General features: G+C 47.1%; 1 protein-coding gene across 3 annotated transcripts in view; it reads left to right on the top strand.

Annotated features, from left to right (window-relative positions):
• CFAP54 (cilia and flagella associated protein 54) overlaps positions 1 to 20,248 on the top strand; it is a 2,603,731-nt gene that overhangs the window by 2,266,054 nt on the left and 317,429 nt on the right. For 2 of the 3 annotated variants that reach the window (XM_078677994.1, XM_078677988.1), the window contains 2 exons: positions 1,520 to 1,658; positions 11,835 to 12,035. In XM_078677994.1, the coding sequence (XP_078534120.1) occupies positions 1,520 to 1,658; positions 11,835 to 12,035 (340 nt within the window). Of the gene's footprint in view, positions 1 to 1,519; positions 1,659 to 11,834; positions 12,036 to 20,248 lie in introns of those variants that run through there. The other variant, XR_013608312.1, reaches the window with a different exon arrangement.

Genomic DNA, 20,248 nt, shown 5'->3' with positions numbered 1-20,248 from the left:
AACACAAATAAATCTGCGCATGCCATTGCGCAGCAGGTATTTTTTCTCACACGTGGTCAACGGCTAGGGAGAAAAGCAAAACATTTTAGGGAAAATGGGCCAAGTCCAACAATGGCGTTGCGCAAACAAGGAGAGTGCACCATATTATTTTGAATGCACTGCCCCTAGAGCAGCCGCAAAGATGTGCTTTTCTGGGGGCAACATATTCAAGTGAAATGTGGAGCAGCTTTGAAACAGCTGCTCTGTGTTCCACTGTGTGGGCGGCAACCTGCATGTTGTTTTAAGGGCGCATGCAGATCCCCTTGCAGGCAGGTGCAGTGAGTGACCGCACCTGACTGCAAGGGGATGACTGAAGTTCCATAGGACCCTCTTTTGCCCCCTCCAGAGGGCTGCTATAAGAGCGGGCCGCTGCGCCCACGCCTATAATACAGCGCAGGCGCAAAGGCAAAGGTATTTCCCCATTATTATCTGGCTACCGCCCCATACAAATGAGGGAACACTCTTGTGATACCGCTGATGCTATATGTACACCAGCACTAACTGTATTACAAAAAGGGCCGTAAAAGCGTCTGCGGCCCTTTCTGTAATACCAAAGAGCACCTGGAGTGCAAAGCGGGCACACATGCCTGTTGCCCCCCCAGGCACTTTCCATAATACGGCCCCAGTTCTTCATAAAGTACACAAGTACTGTACCCTTGCAAATAGGGCAGCACTTGACAGAATCCAGGCCCAGTCCACCAGAGCAACATTTTTTTACCCCAGCCTTGGCCAGGGGAGTGCCTGTGGCTGAGGTGTACTGGGTGGTAATATTAGCTTCTCTTCACACCTTTGTCAAAAACTATTGTTTGGGCTCAGTGGTGATAAGGGGGGATGGCCAGTCCCCCTTCAATACCGTCACTGAGTAAAGGTGCTGCTTGAGAATCTGTACAAGTGGTGAGGAATCTGCAGATAGAATTATCCATCAGAAGAAAAAATCACTAACTTTCAGAGATAATCTTTCTGGTGGATACTCCACCTACATGCACATTCTTCAATGATCCTGCCCACCTGCCTGTTTTGTAGGCGGGAATAAGGTTCCAAATTATATTGCTGCACTTCACTGCTATAACTTCTTATGTCTTTCCTTGTCTCCGCCTTGATGAGTGCAGATAAAAACAGATGAAACATAACGTCAGGGCACGAGGGTGGGCAATATCAATTCAGTGATATCACAACAATTCCACTTCTGGTATTAAGATGGAGCCAGCAACTCCTACGGGGCTGGAGAGGTATGTTGGAGGTTTCCTGGTTCAGGCTGGCTCTAGGCATATTTAAAAGGTGCACAGTTCTTAGGTAAATAAAGTATCCACCAAAAAGATTATTACCAAAGGTAAGTAACTTTTTTTTCATTTGAAACTTCCTTTGTTATTGAACAAGATTTTATGCTTACTTAATGTGCAGATTCCGCACCTTTCCATAAGTGGTATCATAGTTTGATTTTCATTTTTTGTATACAATTTATGTATTTATTTTACGACAGGTGGATGTTGCTATGATCGCATGTAAGAAGTTAATTGAACACGATATTGCTACAACTTCTGTAGAACCTGTAATACAACAGTACATTCCTTCTTTTGTTAGTGTGGATCTTCTTAAGACATACAAAGACTTTTTGTCAGGTAATATTTCCGATATTCAGTTGTTAAGAAATTGTTCCAGTGGAAGTACAGTACCATGTATTATTCTTATTGTTATATAACTATTGTCACTTGAGTACAAAGGCAGCAACAGCTGGATATATTTCACTGTAGTTAATTACAAATCAAACATAATGTGCAAAACTCTCAAGTCCGTGGCACAGATTTCTTATTAATCCAAAAAGGCACTCTTCCAGGTTACCTTTCCTGCTGACATCGTTAAGGTAAATAATTACTTTTCTCATGAAAATCTTGATATTGTCAAAAGAAAATGTGATTAATACAATGCCCTACAGTTCACTAATGTGTGAATGAGATTTAAGCATTATTTCCAGCCTCTGTGGCTAATAACAGCTATTTATTACTCTCCCTGCATCCGTTGTTATTACCTTGCAAGATTATTAGAACACCCACACAAAATAGGAAGCACTCCTGAAGCGCAAGTCCTGCTACAGGCCCCAGAGGAGGTATACAGTGAAAGATGGGAGAGAGGCAGCAAAGTTCACCTTTAGGTGTGGCTTAGATACGACTGCCTCAATGCGTAGAGTGGTTTTGTCATCGGTGGCCTTACGGCGCCACGCCTGACAGAGAACATCTGGCTTCTTAGGTGATATCCAGGCCAACATCATGGACATGCCCTTTGATGGAACTTGTCTCTTCGGAGAGAGAAGGGAGATACGGCATTGGAGTGCTTCAAGGAATCTCGTGCTACTGACAGATCCTTAGGCTTCTCTGTAACACCTCGTCCCCAATTTGCCTTTCGCCCCTTTTGTGGCAATGGGAGGGGTTTTCAGCCATATCAGCCATACACCAGTCACTGTCCAGCACAGCCTCCCCAAGTTGAGTGATGATGTGGAAACAGTACATTCCGCCCTCGTTGAATGGTAGCCAGAAGTCATCTGCCACCCAGCCCCCGGCAGCTGCAGCCTCCAAGAATTCCTAATTTGGTTCTCCAAGACCATGTCAGTCCAGTTGGAGGAATAATTCAACATCATCTCCTCAGCTGGTGGTCCATAACATAAGACAAATGGATCTTGTAGATCATTCGGGAGGGCTATTCTTGTCCTTTTCTGTCTCTTCCACCCCCCTTTATTGCCAACTCAAGAACAGCTGGTGGAGGATCACCTATTATTACTCCGAGAGGAGTTACAGCTCTCCTGGCCAAAGGAACTATAAAGAAGGTTCCAGTTTCAGAAGTCGGCAGTAGTTGATACTCCCACTACTTTCTGATACCACAAAAAAACAAAGGTTTGCATCCTATTCTTGACTTCTGGACCGTCAATCTCTTCCTCAAAAAGAAGAAATTCAAGATGCTCACATTGGCTCAGGTCTTGTCTTCCCTAGACCAAGGAGACTGACTGGTAACGTTGGATTTCCAGGATACGTATTTGCATCTACTCATCCTGCCGGCACACAGGCGTTACCTGTGGTTCAAGGTAGGCCTCGAACACTTTCAGTTCACTGTTGTACCCTATGGCCTTATCATCACCCCTTTAGTGTTCACCAAGGTGATGGCGGAGGTTGCAGCTCATCTGCGCAGGTTAGAGGTATCAGTCTTTCCCTACCTCGGCAACTGACTGTTGAAGGTGTCCTCGCCCCAGGCTGTCGTCTCCCACCTCCAGACTACAGCAAAACTCCTGTATCTGCCGGGGTTTCTATTAAGGTGTTTAAGTCACACCTAGCTCCTTCTCAGAAGCTCCTTTTCATCGGAGCTGTTCCCGACACTGTGCAGTTTCAGGCTTATCCCCCTGAGCAGCAAGTCTAGGATATTCAGGTTATGATACCAATGTTACAGCCTCTATCCTGGATTTCAGTGACAATGACTCTGAGGCTGCTGGGACTCATGGCCTCCTGCATCCTGTTTGTAAATCATGCCAGATGGCGTATGCAGGCTCTGCAGTGGGATCTGAAGTTTCAGTGAGCACAGCATCGGGAGAATCTCTCCGACATGATTAAGATCTCAGAGGGAACTGCAAAGAACCTGCAGTGATGGTTAAAGAACTGCGATTGGGTCAGAGGCAGACCCCACTCCCTTCCCCAACAAGATCTCACAGTGGAGACAGATGCATCACTCCTGGGATGGGGGGGGTATATGGGAGCGGTGAAGATCAGGGGACACTGGTCTCCAGCGGAGTTGGGGCTCCACATCAACTTGTTGGAGCATCGGGTGATCTAGCTAGAATTGGAAGCATTCCTTCCCTCTGTCAAGGTGAACTTAGTGCAAGTATTTATGGACAATACAGCCACCAAATGGTACATCAGCAAGCATGGAGTGGTGGTGTCCTGGGCCTTTTGCCAAGAGGCCCTATGCATCTGGACTTGACAGGCACAGCAGGGCATGACCCTGGTGGTTCAACACCTGGTAGGTTCTGTGAAGTACAAGACAGACAAACTCTGCCGTCAATGTCTAGTGGATCGTGAATGGTGTCTCCAGTTGGAGGTGGAACAAGCTCTCTTTCAAAAGTGGGGAGACCCTTGATTCGAAAGGTTCGCCTCAAAAGAGATCGTGCAATGTCAGCAGCATTGTGCACTGGAGTTTCTAAGATGGCTATTGTTCTGTAATGTTGTTCGTCCCGAGTGGAGTCAGGCCCCTGTACGCCTATCCACCCATACCACTTCTGCCCAGAGTTTTCAAGAAGATCAGGATCATACTTGTGGCTCCAAGGAGAACCTGGTATCCAGAGCTTCTTTGAATGAACATTGATCCTCCAATCAGGCTTCCTCTTCGGGAGGATCTTCTGTCGTAGCATGAGTCCTCCCCCTGAATCTGTCAACTCTCCACCTCCTTGTATTAAGATTGAGCGGCACCAGTTGATAGCTATCAACCTCCCTCCCGAAGTATGTGATGTTACCTAGGTGGTCATGCGGCCCTCCGCTAAGACGGTATACAACTGAAGTTGGCAAAAATTTGTGAAATATTGTGTATAAAGGTCTCTTGACCTTCTTTCTGCTTCCTTATCTAATATTCTTTTTCTTTTTACACTTGCCCAGCAGGGCTCTGCTTTGGGTTCTCTCAAGGGTTATCTCTCAGCTCTGTCCGCTTTCCTGCAGCTGGTGGGCCAACCCTCACGATTCAAGTCCCCTATTGTAAATAGGTTCTTGAAAGGATATGTACATATGTTGCCTCCTACGCCCCCTATCATGCTGCTCCTGAGGATGCTTGACGCAGCCTTCTTTTTTTCCATCCTGAGCCTTGCCATTTCCAGCTTGAACTTTCTCTCCTCCCTCCTTTCCGCAAACTGCTCTGTGGATAGGCCACGAGAATATACACTGCTCCATGCACTGGCAGGAGGCTGAACTGCAGGCGCCAAATCATTCCCCCAGTTGAAGCCTGCATCTCAGAGAAGCCTTCTCCTTGTCCTTCCATCACATCATTCCCTTCTGCGGCTTCAACCAGTGATTGATGGGCTTCTGTCTAGCCCTTCAGCAAATTTTACAACTCTACCTTACTGGTGGTGCCCTTGGCAGGCAGTCCCCTATTTTTGCAGAACTCCTTGAGCTGGGCTACAGTGTAGGCATCCATGTTAGCCAGCTCAAATTCCATTTTTGCAGGTGTGGCTTCAGACACAAGAGGCAGAGTTTGAAAACAAGAAAAATAAGCTAATCAAGGAGAATTTTCGCAGTGTACCACGAGCCTTAGCTTAAGCCCAAGGAGTAATCCTGCAGAGGGGATATGAGCTGCCTCCATCATCTCTTTCCTTCCACTTGCATATGTGTTTTAACAAATACAAGGGAGAAGTCCAGGTCCCAAAAGAGAAGACCTGTAGGAAAGTGGTATCTTTTTCTTTTATGGTAATCCCCACGTTTTGCTTGGTGTCAGAATGTTTTGACTGTGCCGTCAAGCACAATGCACCAACTTTGGATATCAGATCACGCTGGACCGGCGCAAAGTCACACGTTCAGACCGACCACAATTGAGTGCATGCCGGCTACATTGGCCCAGTTAGGTACCGTAAATCCTATTTTTTGGCATTGGAAACTTGAGGTTAAGTATTGCAGCAGCGCCTTGCTGCTGGGTGTGCGCGCTGTTTCAGCGTTTATAGCGTTATAGGCTATTTTTAATTCCCCGTTTTCTATTTTATTTCTATTTTGTTTACTTTCCCCTGGTTTTAGCTACAGGGTCTCTGGCCACTCACCTGCACTACAATTGTGTCACCCCACCGCTGTTTAGCGGGTCCGGTCTCCGGGGAGGCAGGGGGCAGGGAGCGCCATCTTTGTGTGGGAGGGGAACTGTGGGCGCCATCTTTGAGTGTTCTTGCGCTCAGGGACACTGGGAGCTGCCTATTTAAAGGATTCCTTTCAACGCGCAGCGGTGACGCGCAGCGGAGGCGCCCTCTCTGCGCCTGAGTCGCGCCCGTCTGCGCTCGTCCGCGTCTCGGAAGTCGGCGAGGTAGGCGTGTTACTATTTGGCTGTCTGTAGTTTGTTGTTTGGTGGTTTAGACGTTTCAGTAGTTCTGATGCTTTCTTATTCTTCCACTGAGCTATTAGCGCTACGAGGATCCTGTACATCATGTCATCATGTCTTCCCAGGAGGCCGCTCGCTTAGGAAGGGCTGCGCTGGTTGCGGTTGGACTATGCCGAGGCGGGAAGGTGTACTGCCTGTATCCTCTTCACCACATGTTTTCTGTCATCTGCTTAATGCCAGATCTCTCAGTAAGCATTCCATGGATATCTGGAATTTGATATCTGATTCTAAAACCTCGTGTCTGTTTCTCACAGAGACCTGGCTTAGTGAGTGCTCTTGCCCCGATATTGCCACTGCTGTCCCTCCAAATTACACTATCTACAGGAAAGACAGAGTGGTGGGTCGTGGTGGAGGTGTGGCTATAGTTGTCGACAAGAGTCTGTCCTGTTCGACATTCCCTGTGGATAACATCAAGGGTAGTGAAGCCTTAGGCTTCACTCTCAAACTATCTCCCCGCCAAACTTGCACAGGGATTATTATCTACAGAGCACCTGGCCCTTTAGGTTCCTTTTTTGAGGACCTACAGGCGGTACTTTCTGTACCTTGCCTGAGATCGGAGCACTGTATCCTATTGGGAGATTTCAATCTCCATATGGACAACACTGCCGATCTTGACACCATTAAGCTCCTAGACATAGTCTGTCCGCTCGGGCTGTCCCCTTTCATTCTTAGCCCGACTCATATTAAAGGCCATACGATCGATCAGATCTTCTTCACCAGATCTATCGAGGCCTCTCCACCGCTTCCTGTTCATTGGTCAGACCACTTTTTAGTAGAATTTTGCATCTCCATCATGGACATGCCCAGTGTTAGAGGAGCGAAAGACACCAGAAGGTTGTCGCGGCCTTTTCATCGAGTCACGCCAGAAATGCTTTCTGCCGCTCTTTGCCAACACCCCTGCTTTCTATCAGGGGATTTGGAGCAAGATACTGAACTGGTCCAGAAATGGCTCAAAACTAGGTTTGAGGAGTTAGCCCCTGGTAAGACAGGTAATTCGGTGGGCAAACACATCTCGGCCCCCTGGTGCACTCCTCTTCTTGGCAAGATGCGCCAGGACTGTAAGAGGGTGGAAAGAGTCTGGAGGCGCTGTATGATCCTGAAGATAAAATCAAATATAGGGAGTTAATCCGTCTCTATCATAAGCAAATCTTGGATGCAAAAAAAGCTTATTTGGAACACAGAATTGATGCAGCAGATAGTAGGAGTAAAGACATTTTTAGAATTGTACAAGAGTTTATTTCTCCTGCCTCAAGCTCTCCTAATCACTCTCACACGGAAGCTTGGATCTGCCAACTCAGTGAAATCTTTATTAATAAAATCAAGCTTATCCAAGACTCCTTTCCTAGACCGGGCCTTAGCTCAGGTGTATGTCATCTGACTCCTATGCCTTCACTTTTGAAGGAGACAGGACCTCTGCTTTTGGACTTTCCACCCATCTCTCATGCCTCCTCTCTCGACTTCCTATCTCGACTTAAATCAGGCACTCCGCTTGACCCCTGCCCTGCTACTTGCCTTGGGAGAGTGGTGCCGGCAATTAACATCTTGCTCAACGCCTCCCTGACATCTGGAGAGGTACCCATGGCCTGGAAGCACGCCCTGATTCTGTTAAAAAAAACAACATCAGATCCCCTTGTGCACGCGAACTATAGACCAATCTCCCTCCTTCCCTCTCTGGCTAAGGTGATTGCGAAACACGTGCACCTCTCTATTTCCAGCTTCATAGAGAATAACAACTTGTTGCACGACTCTCAATCGGGTTTCCGTGCGAATTACAGCACGGAGACAGCCCTTTTAGAGGTTACCGATGCCATTCGAGAGACTTTGGATGGAGGAGGGAAAGCTATCTTGGTCATGCTGGATTTGTCTGCGGCGTTCGACACCGTCCCCCACGTCGGTCTCCTTTCAAGACTCTGGGAGATCGGTTTTCGGGGGACGGTGTGGAAATGGTTTAAGTCATTTCTCACCAACCGCCGACAAGTGGTCTGGGCACCCCCGTTTTCCGCTGAAATGCCTCCGCTGGAGGTAGGGGTTCCTCAAGGGTCCATCCTGAGCCCCATCCTCTTCAATATCTATATGGCCCCTCTCGCGGATGTAGCGGAATCTTTTGGTGCCCAGATCATATCCTATGCTGATGACACCCAGCTACTTTTCACGTGTAACAAGGGTGAAGATTTTGACAGCAATCAGATCAGGGAATGTTTGGAAGCCGTGTTTGAATGGTTTCAGAGACATAGTCTGAAATGCAATTCGAATAAGTCGGAGCAGCTCTTCTTCGGAAGTCCTCCGAACCCCGAGTGGAAGTCTTGGTGGCCACGTGACATGTCACCGCCTGAGGATACCTCACAAAAAGCCAAAAATCTGGGTGTCTTATGTGATGTTGATCTTTCTTTTAGACCCCAGATTGTAGGGCTGACTGGAAAGTGCTTCGGCATTTTGAAAATGCTGCGGAAGTTCCTTCCTCTAATATCCCTCCAACATAAAAAAACTATAGTTCAGGCCTTGATAGGCTCGCGTCTTGATTACGCGAATGCCCTTTATCTAGGCCTCCCGAAATATCTTCTAGCTCGTTTGCAGGTCGTGCAAAACTCGGCCTCTAGAGCCATCTTTGGACTGCCACGAAGGGCTCGTGCGTCGGAGTTGCTTGAGAGACTTCATTGGCTCCCGATTGCCAAAAGAGTCACCTTTAAGATCCTGACTCTGACCTTTAAAGCTCTCCACTTGACCGGTCCTAAATATCTCCGGAAGCGGATGGCTTTTTACGTTCCAAGGAGGTCCCTGAGGTCCGCATTGCTGGCCAAAGCAACTGTTCCCATCATTAAATGTGCTCGTACTGGAGGCCGCTCTTTCCGGTATTTGGCCCCGTGCTGCTGGAACGAGCTTCCTTTTGCTTTGAGAACTACTTCTAACCTGCTTGCTTTTCAAAAGGACCTGAAGACGTGGCTTTTCGCCCAGTAATTTCTTTGCTGCCAGGTGGAGGGCACTGTGTTATGTACTTTCCTTCTATTTCTCTCTTTGCCAAAGCGCCGGGACACTCCATGGAATAGCCACGCGCTATAGAAGAGCCCTTTAACATAACATAACAACATAACATTTGTGGAGTGTTGCGTGAATTCGCGTCGAAGATGCGTAGCGTAGCTGAAGTAATGCATCAGTGCCGAGGTGCTGTGAGGCTGCAATGCGGGGGCCTGCATCATCATCGAGACTGCCATCAGTGAGGGGTGTGAGGTCCTGCACCGAGGGTGCATCACACAGTCAGGGCAATGCAGTGCTTCCAAAAAGCTCCGATGTGGGTCTTTGTGATGGCTCCAATCCACGCGGAAGTGGTGATGGGTCGGTTGGTTCTGCTTTAGTTTGCGCAGCACATCAGAGTAGATGCATTGGTTCCGCTGTATCTACAGGGGTTGGCAGAGCAACCTAAGCCCACTTCCAAAGGTCAAGGACTGGGGTGGCACCACTTGGCAAGGTAGAATCACAGATGGCAGAGCCCAGGTGCAGATGCAAGGTTGTTGGAAGCATGTTATGTCCCTGAGGCTTCAGATCAGGACGCCAGTCAACTAGACCTTGGAGTCACTCTGGGTTCTGCATTCAAGAGATGCAGGTCCAGTCCTTCTCACCCAGGCAAGAGGGCAGCAGGCATCAAGTCAGCACAGCAGGACAGCAGTCCCTTCGGAGTAGCAGTCCAGCAGAGTAGCAGTCTTTTTTCCTGGCAGAGTATCCCCAGGTCCAGAAATGTATGGAAGAGTTGGTGTCTGAGGTCCAGTATTTATACCCAGTTGTACCTCTGAATTGGGTGAGAAGCTTCTAGAGGTTTCCCTTGAGGTCCCCAGGCATCCTACCTTCAGTGGCTCCAGAATAACAACAGGGGTATGTAGCCCTTTGTGTGGAGGTAGGACACAGCCTATTCAGGTGTAAGTAGGGCTGTGCGCAGGTCCTCCTTCCTGTCCTGCCAGTGATCGTCTATCCAGGCACACCTAAGCTCTCTAATGTGTGTGGCTGTCTAGGAGGAATACACAAAGCTTAACTGTCAGCTATATCCAAACAGGTGACCAGAAAAAGGCTAGAAGTACTATATGGCAGAGGTAGAAAAATGGCACTGTTCTAAAAGTGGAATTTAAAATCCGACTTTACCATAACTTGGGATTTTAAATTCGGATTCCTGAGACACCAACACCAAACATAAACTACCTTTCTACTCCCATTTGGAAATGGCACTTATAAAAATGTAATAAGGCAACTCCTATGTTATCCTATGGGAGAGATAGGCCTTGCAGTAGTGAAAAATGAATTAAAGAAGTTTTAACTATTTGGACATATAAAACTTAAAAGTGCATGTCCTACCTTTTAAATACCCTGCACCCTGCCCTCTGAGGTGTTCAAGGCCTACCATGGTGGTGAGGTATATGTATAAAATGGAATGTTTGGTACTTACAAAAAGGTTTTTTGCCAGCTCAACATGGCAGGTAAAAACTGCACACACAGGCTGCAGTGCCAGGTCTGAGACATGTTTTAACAGGCTACTTAAGTGGGTGGAACAATCAGTGCTGCTGGCCCACTAGTAGCATTTAATTTACAGGCCCTGGGCACATGCAGTGCCACTTTACTAGGGACTTATAAGTAACTTAAATATGACAATTGGATATAAGCCAATGTTACCATGTTTAGAGGAGAGAGCACAAACACTTTAGCACTGGTTAGCAGTGGTAAAGAGTACAGAGTCCTAAAGCCAGCAAACATTAAGTCACTAAAAATTGATGGAGGAAGAATGCAAAAGGTTTGAGGGAAGATCACACTAAGGCTGACAGTTCTAACAATAAGGATTTTTTTTGCATATGCCTTAAATAATAAAAGTGCGCCTTTCAAGTTAAATATTCCATAGCTGTATTTCGATTTTTGCCAGCAATGTGTTTACAGGTATTATAGTTTTATGTGGCATTAAATGATGTACATTCTTATAACACTCTGCCTTTTCACTACTCCAGTGCAAACGCAGTTTATAGGATCTATGGGCCAGATGTAGGTCGGTCGGTAACGGCCGAAAATCGGTATTTTCGGCCGTTACCGACCGGTAAATCAGAATTGGTATGTAGGGCCCAGAATTTTACAGATTCGGTAAATTTACCGATCGGTAAATTTACAGAATCTGTAAAATACCGAATCGGTATTTATACCGATTCGGTAATAATGAGATGTAGGTGGGACTCTTCTGAGTCCCACAAGCCTTACAGAATCGGTATTTTACCATCAAATATATTTGATGGTAAAATACCGATTCCGGTGTGCATGCACATGTGTGCATGCACACCTGTGCCATATGACAGGCAGACCTGCCCTTAGGGCAGGTATGCCTGCCACATGGCCCCCGAACCTTTTTTGGGGGTGCTAGAGGGTGTCAAAGTGACACCCCCTGCACCCTTGTCAAAATCTTATTTACCGATTCTTAATTACCGAATCGGTAAAATTCGGTAATTAAAAATCGGTAAATAAGTTCTACCTACATCGGGCCCTTAGTTCTTAAAAATCCAAATGTTTACTGCCTGGCACAAGCGCCATTAGTATTTTTGTGGGATTCTAATGCATTATCTCCTGATATCATTAAACTCTGGGAAATTACACATTTTATATGTCTGTAGCAGATTCCATAATCGAGTGAATCAATTTTTCAGGATTTTTAATTATGTTCTTTCTATTTGCAGAGGAATGCAAAGTGATCCATGAAAGTTTGATTAAAAAGGATAAATTCAAGGAGAGCCCAAATGATCCCAAAAACAATGATGAGAAACAGCAGAAGATTGAAAACCCAGAAGAAGGATATACCAATTTCACATTATCCTGGATACATATTATTCGCTATTATAATAACTTGAGAAGGTTGATCAGCAGGTTTAACTTAGCAAGTATGCCCTGGTGTTATCTTTCCTTTCTTTTTCATTAAGACAACTTAGGTTCATGTTTGCAGATGATTTGCACCATATTAATAATAACTCGTTTTTTTATATAACACTTCTAACTGCACTTCTGACATTTCTAAGCTCTGCAAATATCACTTGATACTATTAAGCGATGTAATAATGACAGTTTACCAACCATGGAAAGATAAAGACCAGATTTGAATTCAAACTTGTGACTTTCAGATCACTGCAGATTTCAGGAACAAGCATGTTCTCATAGGACATTCTTGTCGTATAATGACGTAATTTTACTCTGTTGTGCCTGGCTGGGGGCTACTGTGTCTTCCCCTTTTGGGTTCATTATTTCGAGACACATTTGCATATATTGGGGATGTTTAAATAGGCTTTGAGTCCCTTCTTGAAGTCAGTTTTTAGGTATTTTGAAGACTACTTTAGTTGTCTGCCTGAGCTGTTGTTCCACAGGCAAGAAACACATAGAATTGGGCATAAGGTCAGCAGCCTCAGCCATTGGTTGATCATCTCCTTTCAGATATTGCTTGTTGACAATGACATTCACATCTACATGGTCCGTGGACATTTCATTGGTGCACTAGGTGTATCAGTCTGCATATGTAGTGCTTCTCGTGGAATGCATCAACTATTAAATAACCATAAACTGAAAGCTAAGGTCATTTTCAATATTATTATTTATGTTTGAGGAAAGTATGACAGCAGTGTCTCCAACTACAAACCTTGCCAACACCTCCGCTCTGTGCCCCACAAAGAACAAAGAGATAATAGCTTTCTTTAATCTTTGTGAAGACATACTTGATCTCACCCCGTATGTTCAATGGAGATTACTGCATTCTAGTAATCAGGGACTCCTGTCAGTGCTTAACCCTTTGGGTGCTGGTGACGGAACCACTCCGTCACCAGCCACGGACGGGCTGTGCTAAGGACTGAGTGGTTCCGTTACGGCCCCGCCGCCCGCCTGCCCGACAGCGATTTCGCGCCTGCGCTGAGCGTTCTATTGAGCGGGCGGGGCCGTGACGGAACCACTCCGTCACAAGCACAGCGCGCCTGAGGCTCGTGACGGAGTGGTTCCGTCACGAGCATGGCAGCGCCGTGCGCCCCCCTACCCCCTAGCGCTGTGGCGTAATTACCGCCGCAGCCAAGGGGTTAAGAGCAAGAGGTGGAAGCTGCTTCTTTGTTTACCTTGTGTCCATGCTTTCGAACTCCCTTCCACCCTCCTTGAGAATCAGTAAGCGGAACTATGTTTCAGAAAAGCTTTAAAAGCGTACCTTTTCTGAAGAGTGGATTTCTGTCAATTGGTTAATTATGGTAGTCCATGGTGCAGGTGAAGGTGCATGGCTCAACAGGAAGACTGGCTTCTGAGGGTTTAAAGCAGGCTCCATGCAGCAAAGGAGTCCTTACGGGTACAGCAGCAGTCTGTGAGAGTGTACAGCAAGTCACAGCAGCAGGCAATCCTCCTAGACTCCTTCTGCAGGTCCAACAGTGAACTGAAGTGTGGGTCAGAAGGTGCTATTTTTACACCCTGTTGCATTCCTTCTGGAATTTGGGAGTGGCTTCTGGAAAGGGTCTTTGAAATGCATGGAAGTGCCTGACTCCCCTGCCCTGGCTCCAAACTGGCTGCAGTGTCAATACATGATTAAGTCCTTCTTTTTTGTGAAGACAGAGCATAGGCTAATCAGGTGTAAATGGGGATTTGCTCAGATCCGGCCCCCCATATTGCCAGCAGATGTCTCATTCAGACACACCAAGGGCTAGATGTAGGTGAATAGGATTTACCGATTCTAAAATACAGAATTTTACCGATTCGGTATTTTAGAATCGGTAAATGCTAAGTAGGTAACAATTTGGTAAAAATTACCGAATCATTAAGATTTGGTATTTACCGAATCGGTAATTACCGATTCGGTAAAATAGGGAAAGTGTCAAGGGTGGCAGGGTGTCACTTTGACACCCTGGTGCACCCCTGAATAGTGCTTGTGTGCACATGTGGCACACATACATGCCCTAAGGGCATGTATGTCTGTCACATGGCACAGGTGTAAATGCACAGATTTGCATTTACAGAGGTATTCGTTATTTACCATCAAATAATAGTTGGTGGTAAATAACGAATCCTTAAAGCACAGAAGCACTCTTCAAAGTGCTTCCTACATGTCATTTACCGATTCGGTAAATACCGAATCGGTAAATGATGATTCGTTATTTACCGAATCCTCCACTACATCCCAAATGCCCAATACCGGTTGGGAACGGACGAAATTCGGTAATTTCGGCCGTTACCGACTGCTATTGGGCCACCTACATCTGGCCCTTAATCCCTCTATCGTGTGACTGTCTGGGAGGAATTCACAAAGTTTAACTGTCAGTTACATTAAGTCAAGTGACCCAGGCCAGGCATACAGGCTCAAAAGGGATAAGGGTAGGAAAATCAAACTTTGTAGAAGTGAAATTTTTTAAATTGTGAGGAAAACTCTAACTTTACCACTAAAGCGGGTTTATCATTACAATTTCATAGGTACCAAACATGACAAATCTATGTATTCCCTATTGGGAATTACAGCTTATTAAATGTAATTAGGAGTTCCCAATGCTATCCTATGAGTGGGTTGGCCTCACAGAAGTGAAAAACGGATTTGGGAGTTTGTCAATACCAGGACATGTAAAATTTTAAAATGCATGTCCAAAATTTTAATCACACAGCACCCAGCCCTATGGGCTACCTGAGGCCTACCTTAGAAGTGACATGTGTAATAAAAGGGGGGTTTAGGGAATGGCCAGGGGGTTTAAATGGCAAGTCAACATGGCAGTGTGACACTGCATTCAGGCTGCAATGGCAGGCCTGGGGCATGTTTGGGAGGGCTACTTAAGTGGGCGGCACAGTAAGTGCTGCAGGCCCACTGGTAGCATTTAATTTACTGGCCTTAGCATATGGCATACCACTCTACAACAAATGTAATATGCCAATTAGGTATACGCCAATCAGACCATGTTTAGGGGAGTGAGCTGTGCATTTTAGCACTTGTTAGCAGTGCTAAAGTACAAAGAGTCTTACAGCCAACAAAAATGAAATCCAGAAACAAATTGGAGGTAAGTAGGCAAATGGTTTTGGGAAAGAGCACCCTAAGGGATGACAGGTCTAACAATGGGCCTTTCAATCAATTCCACTACCTGGGTATCTCACATTTGACTAGCCAGCTCTACAGGAACCAGCCTTCGGAGGCCCAATGGGAGGCCTAGTGATCTACATCTCTGCTTCAATAATCGGTTTATAAGAAGTTATACCTATAAACACCAATGTATACTGATCCTGCAATTAATGAAGTGCATTCCTGAGTCTAATATCAATTTAATTTTAATAAATGCCTATGTTCATCCCAAAGTAAATATAAAGGAAGAAACAGCAAAAGCATTAGAATCAACAATGTTAGCCTTATTAAAAAGGAATCCAAAACCCCAAATATTTGTATCCAGTGACTGTAATTCATACCCCGCTTCATGACGAAGATATCCACAGACAAATAATATTTGGGATATTCCTGTCCAGGCAGTGAACACAAAGCGGAGAGACAAAAGCTGAACTGCCTTTGTGGAGGCCCTGGAGCAGCTGGGGTTAAGAACATTAAACAACAGACCGCCATGGGAAGCTCCACCCTCAAGTACATAATACTCTCCCTTTAGTCAATCAACACTAGTCTACACAATTGTGGTACTGTCCCTTTATCAAGAGGTTACCTATTTTGTAATAGACCCATAGCTGGACAGCAACCATTTTCTGCAGTCAACAACTCTGGTGCTCCTCCCAATGAGGAGTAACAAAACAAACGCAAGTCTAGGCTCAATCCGCACAGCCAATTATAAGAGAATCAAATTGTCAGATAAACCAATTGACTTTATTGAACTATCAGCTAAACAGGACCAGAGTCATTTGCACCTTGGCAACTTGATCCCCTAAATGATCTGATATCCTTCTTTGAAGCCTTCAGAAGCAAGTACGCAAGAAACAGGCGTTGCAAACCTGGCCTATACCTTCATCGGTTAACATGACCAGACCCAGGATCGGCTCACAGCAGCCATGATGGCAAAGACGAAGCTCAACTAAGCCTTAAGGGTTATTAGAGGCATGGACGTAATTAAATGTCAGCTAGTGAAACTTCGTAGTCTGAGGAAATTCTATAAAAAATCATATGAGAAGATGAAAAACTACACCAGGATTGAGGCTAGCAAAAAAAGCGAACTTAAACGTTTTGGTGCATGGAAACCAATGTTACTGGTACAACCTGGCCACTTACAATATCTTATGTAACCTAATCAGATTGGGTTTCATACTTGACATTACACTTTGGAGGAAAGCAACTGGAGACAGACACAATTAACATTCAGCTCCACACTAAACAAAGTGGGCAAAGCATTGAATGGAATGCAGTCCCCATCATTCCAAAGCAAATAAGCACAGTAATTTGTTGAGGGTGGCGTGATGAAATGCTCAGCCCCAATGGTGCTCCGCAAGCCCTGTACAAAAACAATCCAAAGTTCTGGGCAGGAAAACTATGCAACCTGTTTAATTACTCCTTGTGAGCAGAAGTGAACCTGGATAGTTGGTGGGGCACAATAATCATTCCAGTATTTAAGGGTGGAGATAGATCATGCCCAGTAAACTATCGTCTTAGAGCATTGTTAGACACAGAAGCCAAATACTTTGTAACAATCCTTCTCGACAAAATTACTTGTTGGGTAGAGGAGAACAAATTGATCCCAATAAACCAGGCACAGGAACTTCTATAAATATCATGCTGCTCTCCATTTTGATCGATGAGGGACAAAAAAACAGAGCCTTCATCTTTGTTTTGTGGACTTCAAATCTGTGGTCGATGCAGTTGACAGGAATATTCTGTAGGCCAACCCCGACAAGTAGGGCATATCAACCCCACTAATAAAAACAATCCAGCTTATCTATACAAAGACATGGATTAGAATAAAACTTGCGGCCGGAGACAGAATATCAGAGAAACTTCCAACAACACAAGGATTGAAACAGGGCTGTGTACTAGCAGCCTACTTGTTCAATTTTTACGTGGCTGACATCTCTCAAGACCTAAACAAGGTTGCATCACAATCTCCACGATTGGCCAATTTTAGCATCCTAAATCTACTCTATGCGGATGACGTAGTCCTACTCTGCCTAACTAAATTCAGCTTACTGCGATTGATCACACATTTTCTCTTCCCAAAATACAGAAAGTCATGCAATGGAGCTCAAACATTTGAAAACTAAAATTGTATTAATAATAAGGATAAACAAGGCACAGCACAAGTGGTTCCTCAAGGACGTCCATTAGAGAATGTAACTGTTGGACTTGGCCCTTCTGGCAGGTTCACCCCTAAACTTTTTGCTTTTAATGGTGACCTGGTGATGGTGATTTTTGGGTTCTGCGCACTTTCACTGTGTCCCAGTGGAAAGTGCGTGCGCACTCTGACTTTGTAGACCCTAGGCTGGAGAACCAGTGGCAGTCTAGTCCTGTCTTGCAGACAGGAAGAGTGGAGAATGGCTCCTATGTGCCAGGGGTTACTACCCCCCGCTCTGCGAATAGGCAAGGACCGGTGGCACCTGTGTGGCCCAGGGCCTGGTCCTGGCCGCGGACAGCTTGGGAGTACCAGTGTGGTAGCCCAGTTGTTCCAGACAGTGGTTTTAGAAGGAATCCCATGGGTTCACCGTTGCGTAGAACAGGAGGGTGACCTTGCAGTTGCGGGCCCACGTCTGTGTTCTATCGCCCCAAGCAGGGAAGTCCATCACGGTGGTGATTGTTCTCCCCTGCGTTTTGGCTGGAAGGGGGTTGTGTTGGACTTGGCCCTTCTGGCAGTTTCACCCCTAAACGTTTTGCTTTTAATGGTGACCTGGTGATGGTGATTTTTGGGTTCTGCGCACTTTCACTGTGTCCCAGTGGAAAGTGCGTGCGCACTCTGAGTGCATGTGATGAGATATGCCTGCCCTCCCATAGGAATGCATGGGGAATGTATGTGTCCCTGGTAGTTCCTGATGTGTGGGGTGTACAGGCTCGAGCCTGGTACGTGCGGACTCGTGTGATTGAATGCTGCGAAATGATGTATGCGGCATGAATGTGTCTAGTGTGGAAGTGCCACTTCTAGACATGGCTGTACGTGTGCTGTGAGGGTGCTGGAGTGTGATTGGCTGGAGCTGGCTGGGATGCCAGGCTCCATGAGTCATGATGGGTCTGCCCGGTGGTGAGTGTGGAGATTAGCATGCTGATGGCTGGGGACGAGTGCACCTGTGTCTTGAATGGGGCTGGGCTTTCCCCCACACAATGCTGGCTCCGCTCCCTGTGGTGCGTCTAACGACCCTAGCCTCCCTAGTGAATGAAAGGGGTGGTTGAGCCATCAAGGGTGCTCCAAAACCAGCTGCAACTGGTTTCCCCCCAACCTGCACCTACAGACAAAGGAATGTGGTGTATAAAAATGGGGCTGTGTCCCCACACAAACTGTTCTGTTCCTGGATCCTACTTGAGGGGGGCTGCTGCTGCTGGTGCCAGGAGGAACCGCCACTTGGACTGCCTTCCTGCCTGGAGGGCCACTGAGCTGGCCCCTGGCCCAGCCTTGCCCCCCCTTGCCTTGCTGCATTCCTGGTGGACTTTTGCTGGAACTTTATTGGGCTTATAGCGCCTGGGAGCACTGTATTGGCTCTCTAGCGCTGAGAGCGCTTTACTTTTAGCCCCTAAGCGCCTGGAAGCGCTTTATTTGCTTATAGTGCCTGGAGCGCTTTATTGATCTTTAAAGCCTGTGCCCACCCTGCATTGCCAGCGACATTGAGTATTTATTGGCTAGCGCTTTGGGAGCGCTTTATTTTACGTATTGCGCTTGTGAGCGCTTTGTTCGTAAAAGCCAGTGCCCACCCAGCATTGCCCCGCTCCTTGCCGCATTTTTCTGTGTCAGTATCGCCGCCGCCGCCCGGCCGAAGTCAGGCAGGCCGGGGGCGGGACGAGCGGGACAACAGGAAGCTGACGGGAGCCCACCCACGCTCCTGCACCAGAGGAGGAAGCCGGAAGCTGACTGCCGGGGCTCCCATGTGAAGGGAGAGCCCCGGGGAGAGCAAGAAGGAGCCCAGCGTCTTGTCCTCGGCGAGGCTCTCGAGGGTGAGAGAGCCCCGCCCGCGGCCCGGCAAGGTGAAGAGCCAAGCTCCGGCCGAGGAAGGAGACCGCCAGCGTCCCCGCCGCCTCGGGAGAGACCAGTCCGGTGAGTGGGGCCGGGGTCCCTGTTCAAGGAGGGGGGCGTCGGGGCACATTGCCGGTGCCTGCCCCCTCCCAGTCGTACCCTTCTCACTTTTTGGTGCCCCCTTGCTCATTAAAGGCCCCGTGGGGGCCCAGGCACATCCCTAGAGCAGCCCCAAAGGCAGCGGGCTGCTCCTACGTTGCTGCAGGTATTTGTTTTACGAGCCCTGAGAGGCTCCTGGGCCAAATTGAATCTTGAGTCCCCCGAGAGGGACTCCGACGTCGGGGGTGATTGCCGCATTCTGTTTCGAGCCCCGAGGCTCCGGGGGCATAATTTGTTGGTTGAGCCCGAGAGGCTCCAAAGTGCCCACTATTGTTTAAGAGCCCCGAGAGGCTCAAGGCGCCCCTAGTGTTCCCGGGTCCCCCGTGAAGGACCCCACCGCCCAGTGAGGCTGCATCTTTGTTTGTAGAGCCCAGAGAGGCTCTAGGGGGCATTTCCTTTGGTTCAGAGCCTGCGAGGCTCAGGGGCGTTGCTTGGTGTTTTGAGCCCTGAGAGGCTCCACGTGGCCCATTTTTTTTACGAGCCCAGAGAGGCTCAGGGGGACAGTGTAATTGTGCAGAGTCTGGAAGGCTCCAACATTGTCCCACCATTGTTTCCACCAGTTGCCCAGCACTTTGTGGGCAACTGCCACGTTTAGGCCCCTGACTTTGGGACACAGGGCGTCCTAGCCCCTGCTAGGCCAGTTGGCCTAGGGACAGTCACAGGTGGTGACTTATGTGAGTTTGGCGCAATTGTTCATTTTCTGCACCTCTGAATGTGTTTTATGCGTCATGTGCCTTGTTCTTACACCTCTGAATGTATTGTTGATGCATCATGTGTTTTCCTTCCTTACACCGCTGAATGTATGGTTATGCATCATGTGTTATGTGCTTACACCCCTACAGGTATTGTGATACTTAGGTGGT

The sequence above is a fragment of the Lissotriton helveticus genome, chromosome 1_1 (assembly GCF_964261635.1).
Source record: "Lissotriton helveticus chromosome 1_1, aLisHel1.1, whole genome shotgun sequence".
Taxonomy (NCBI): Eukaryota; Metazoa; Chordata; class Amphibia; order Caudata; family Salamandridae; genus Lissotriton; species Lissotriton helveticus.
Note: the sequence above shows the minus strand (reverse complement) of the source record. Positions and strands in the feature narration are given on the sequence as shown.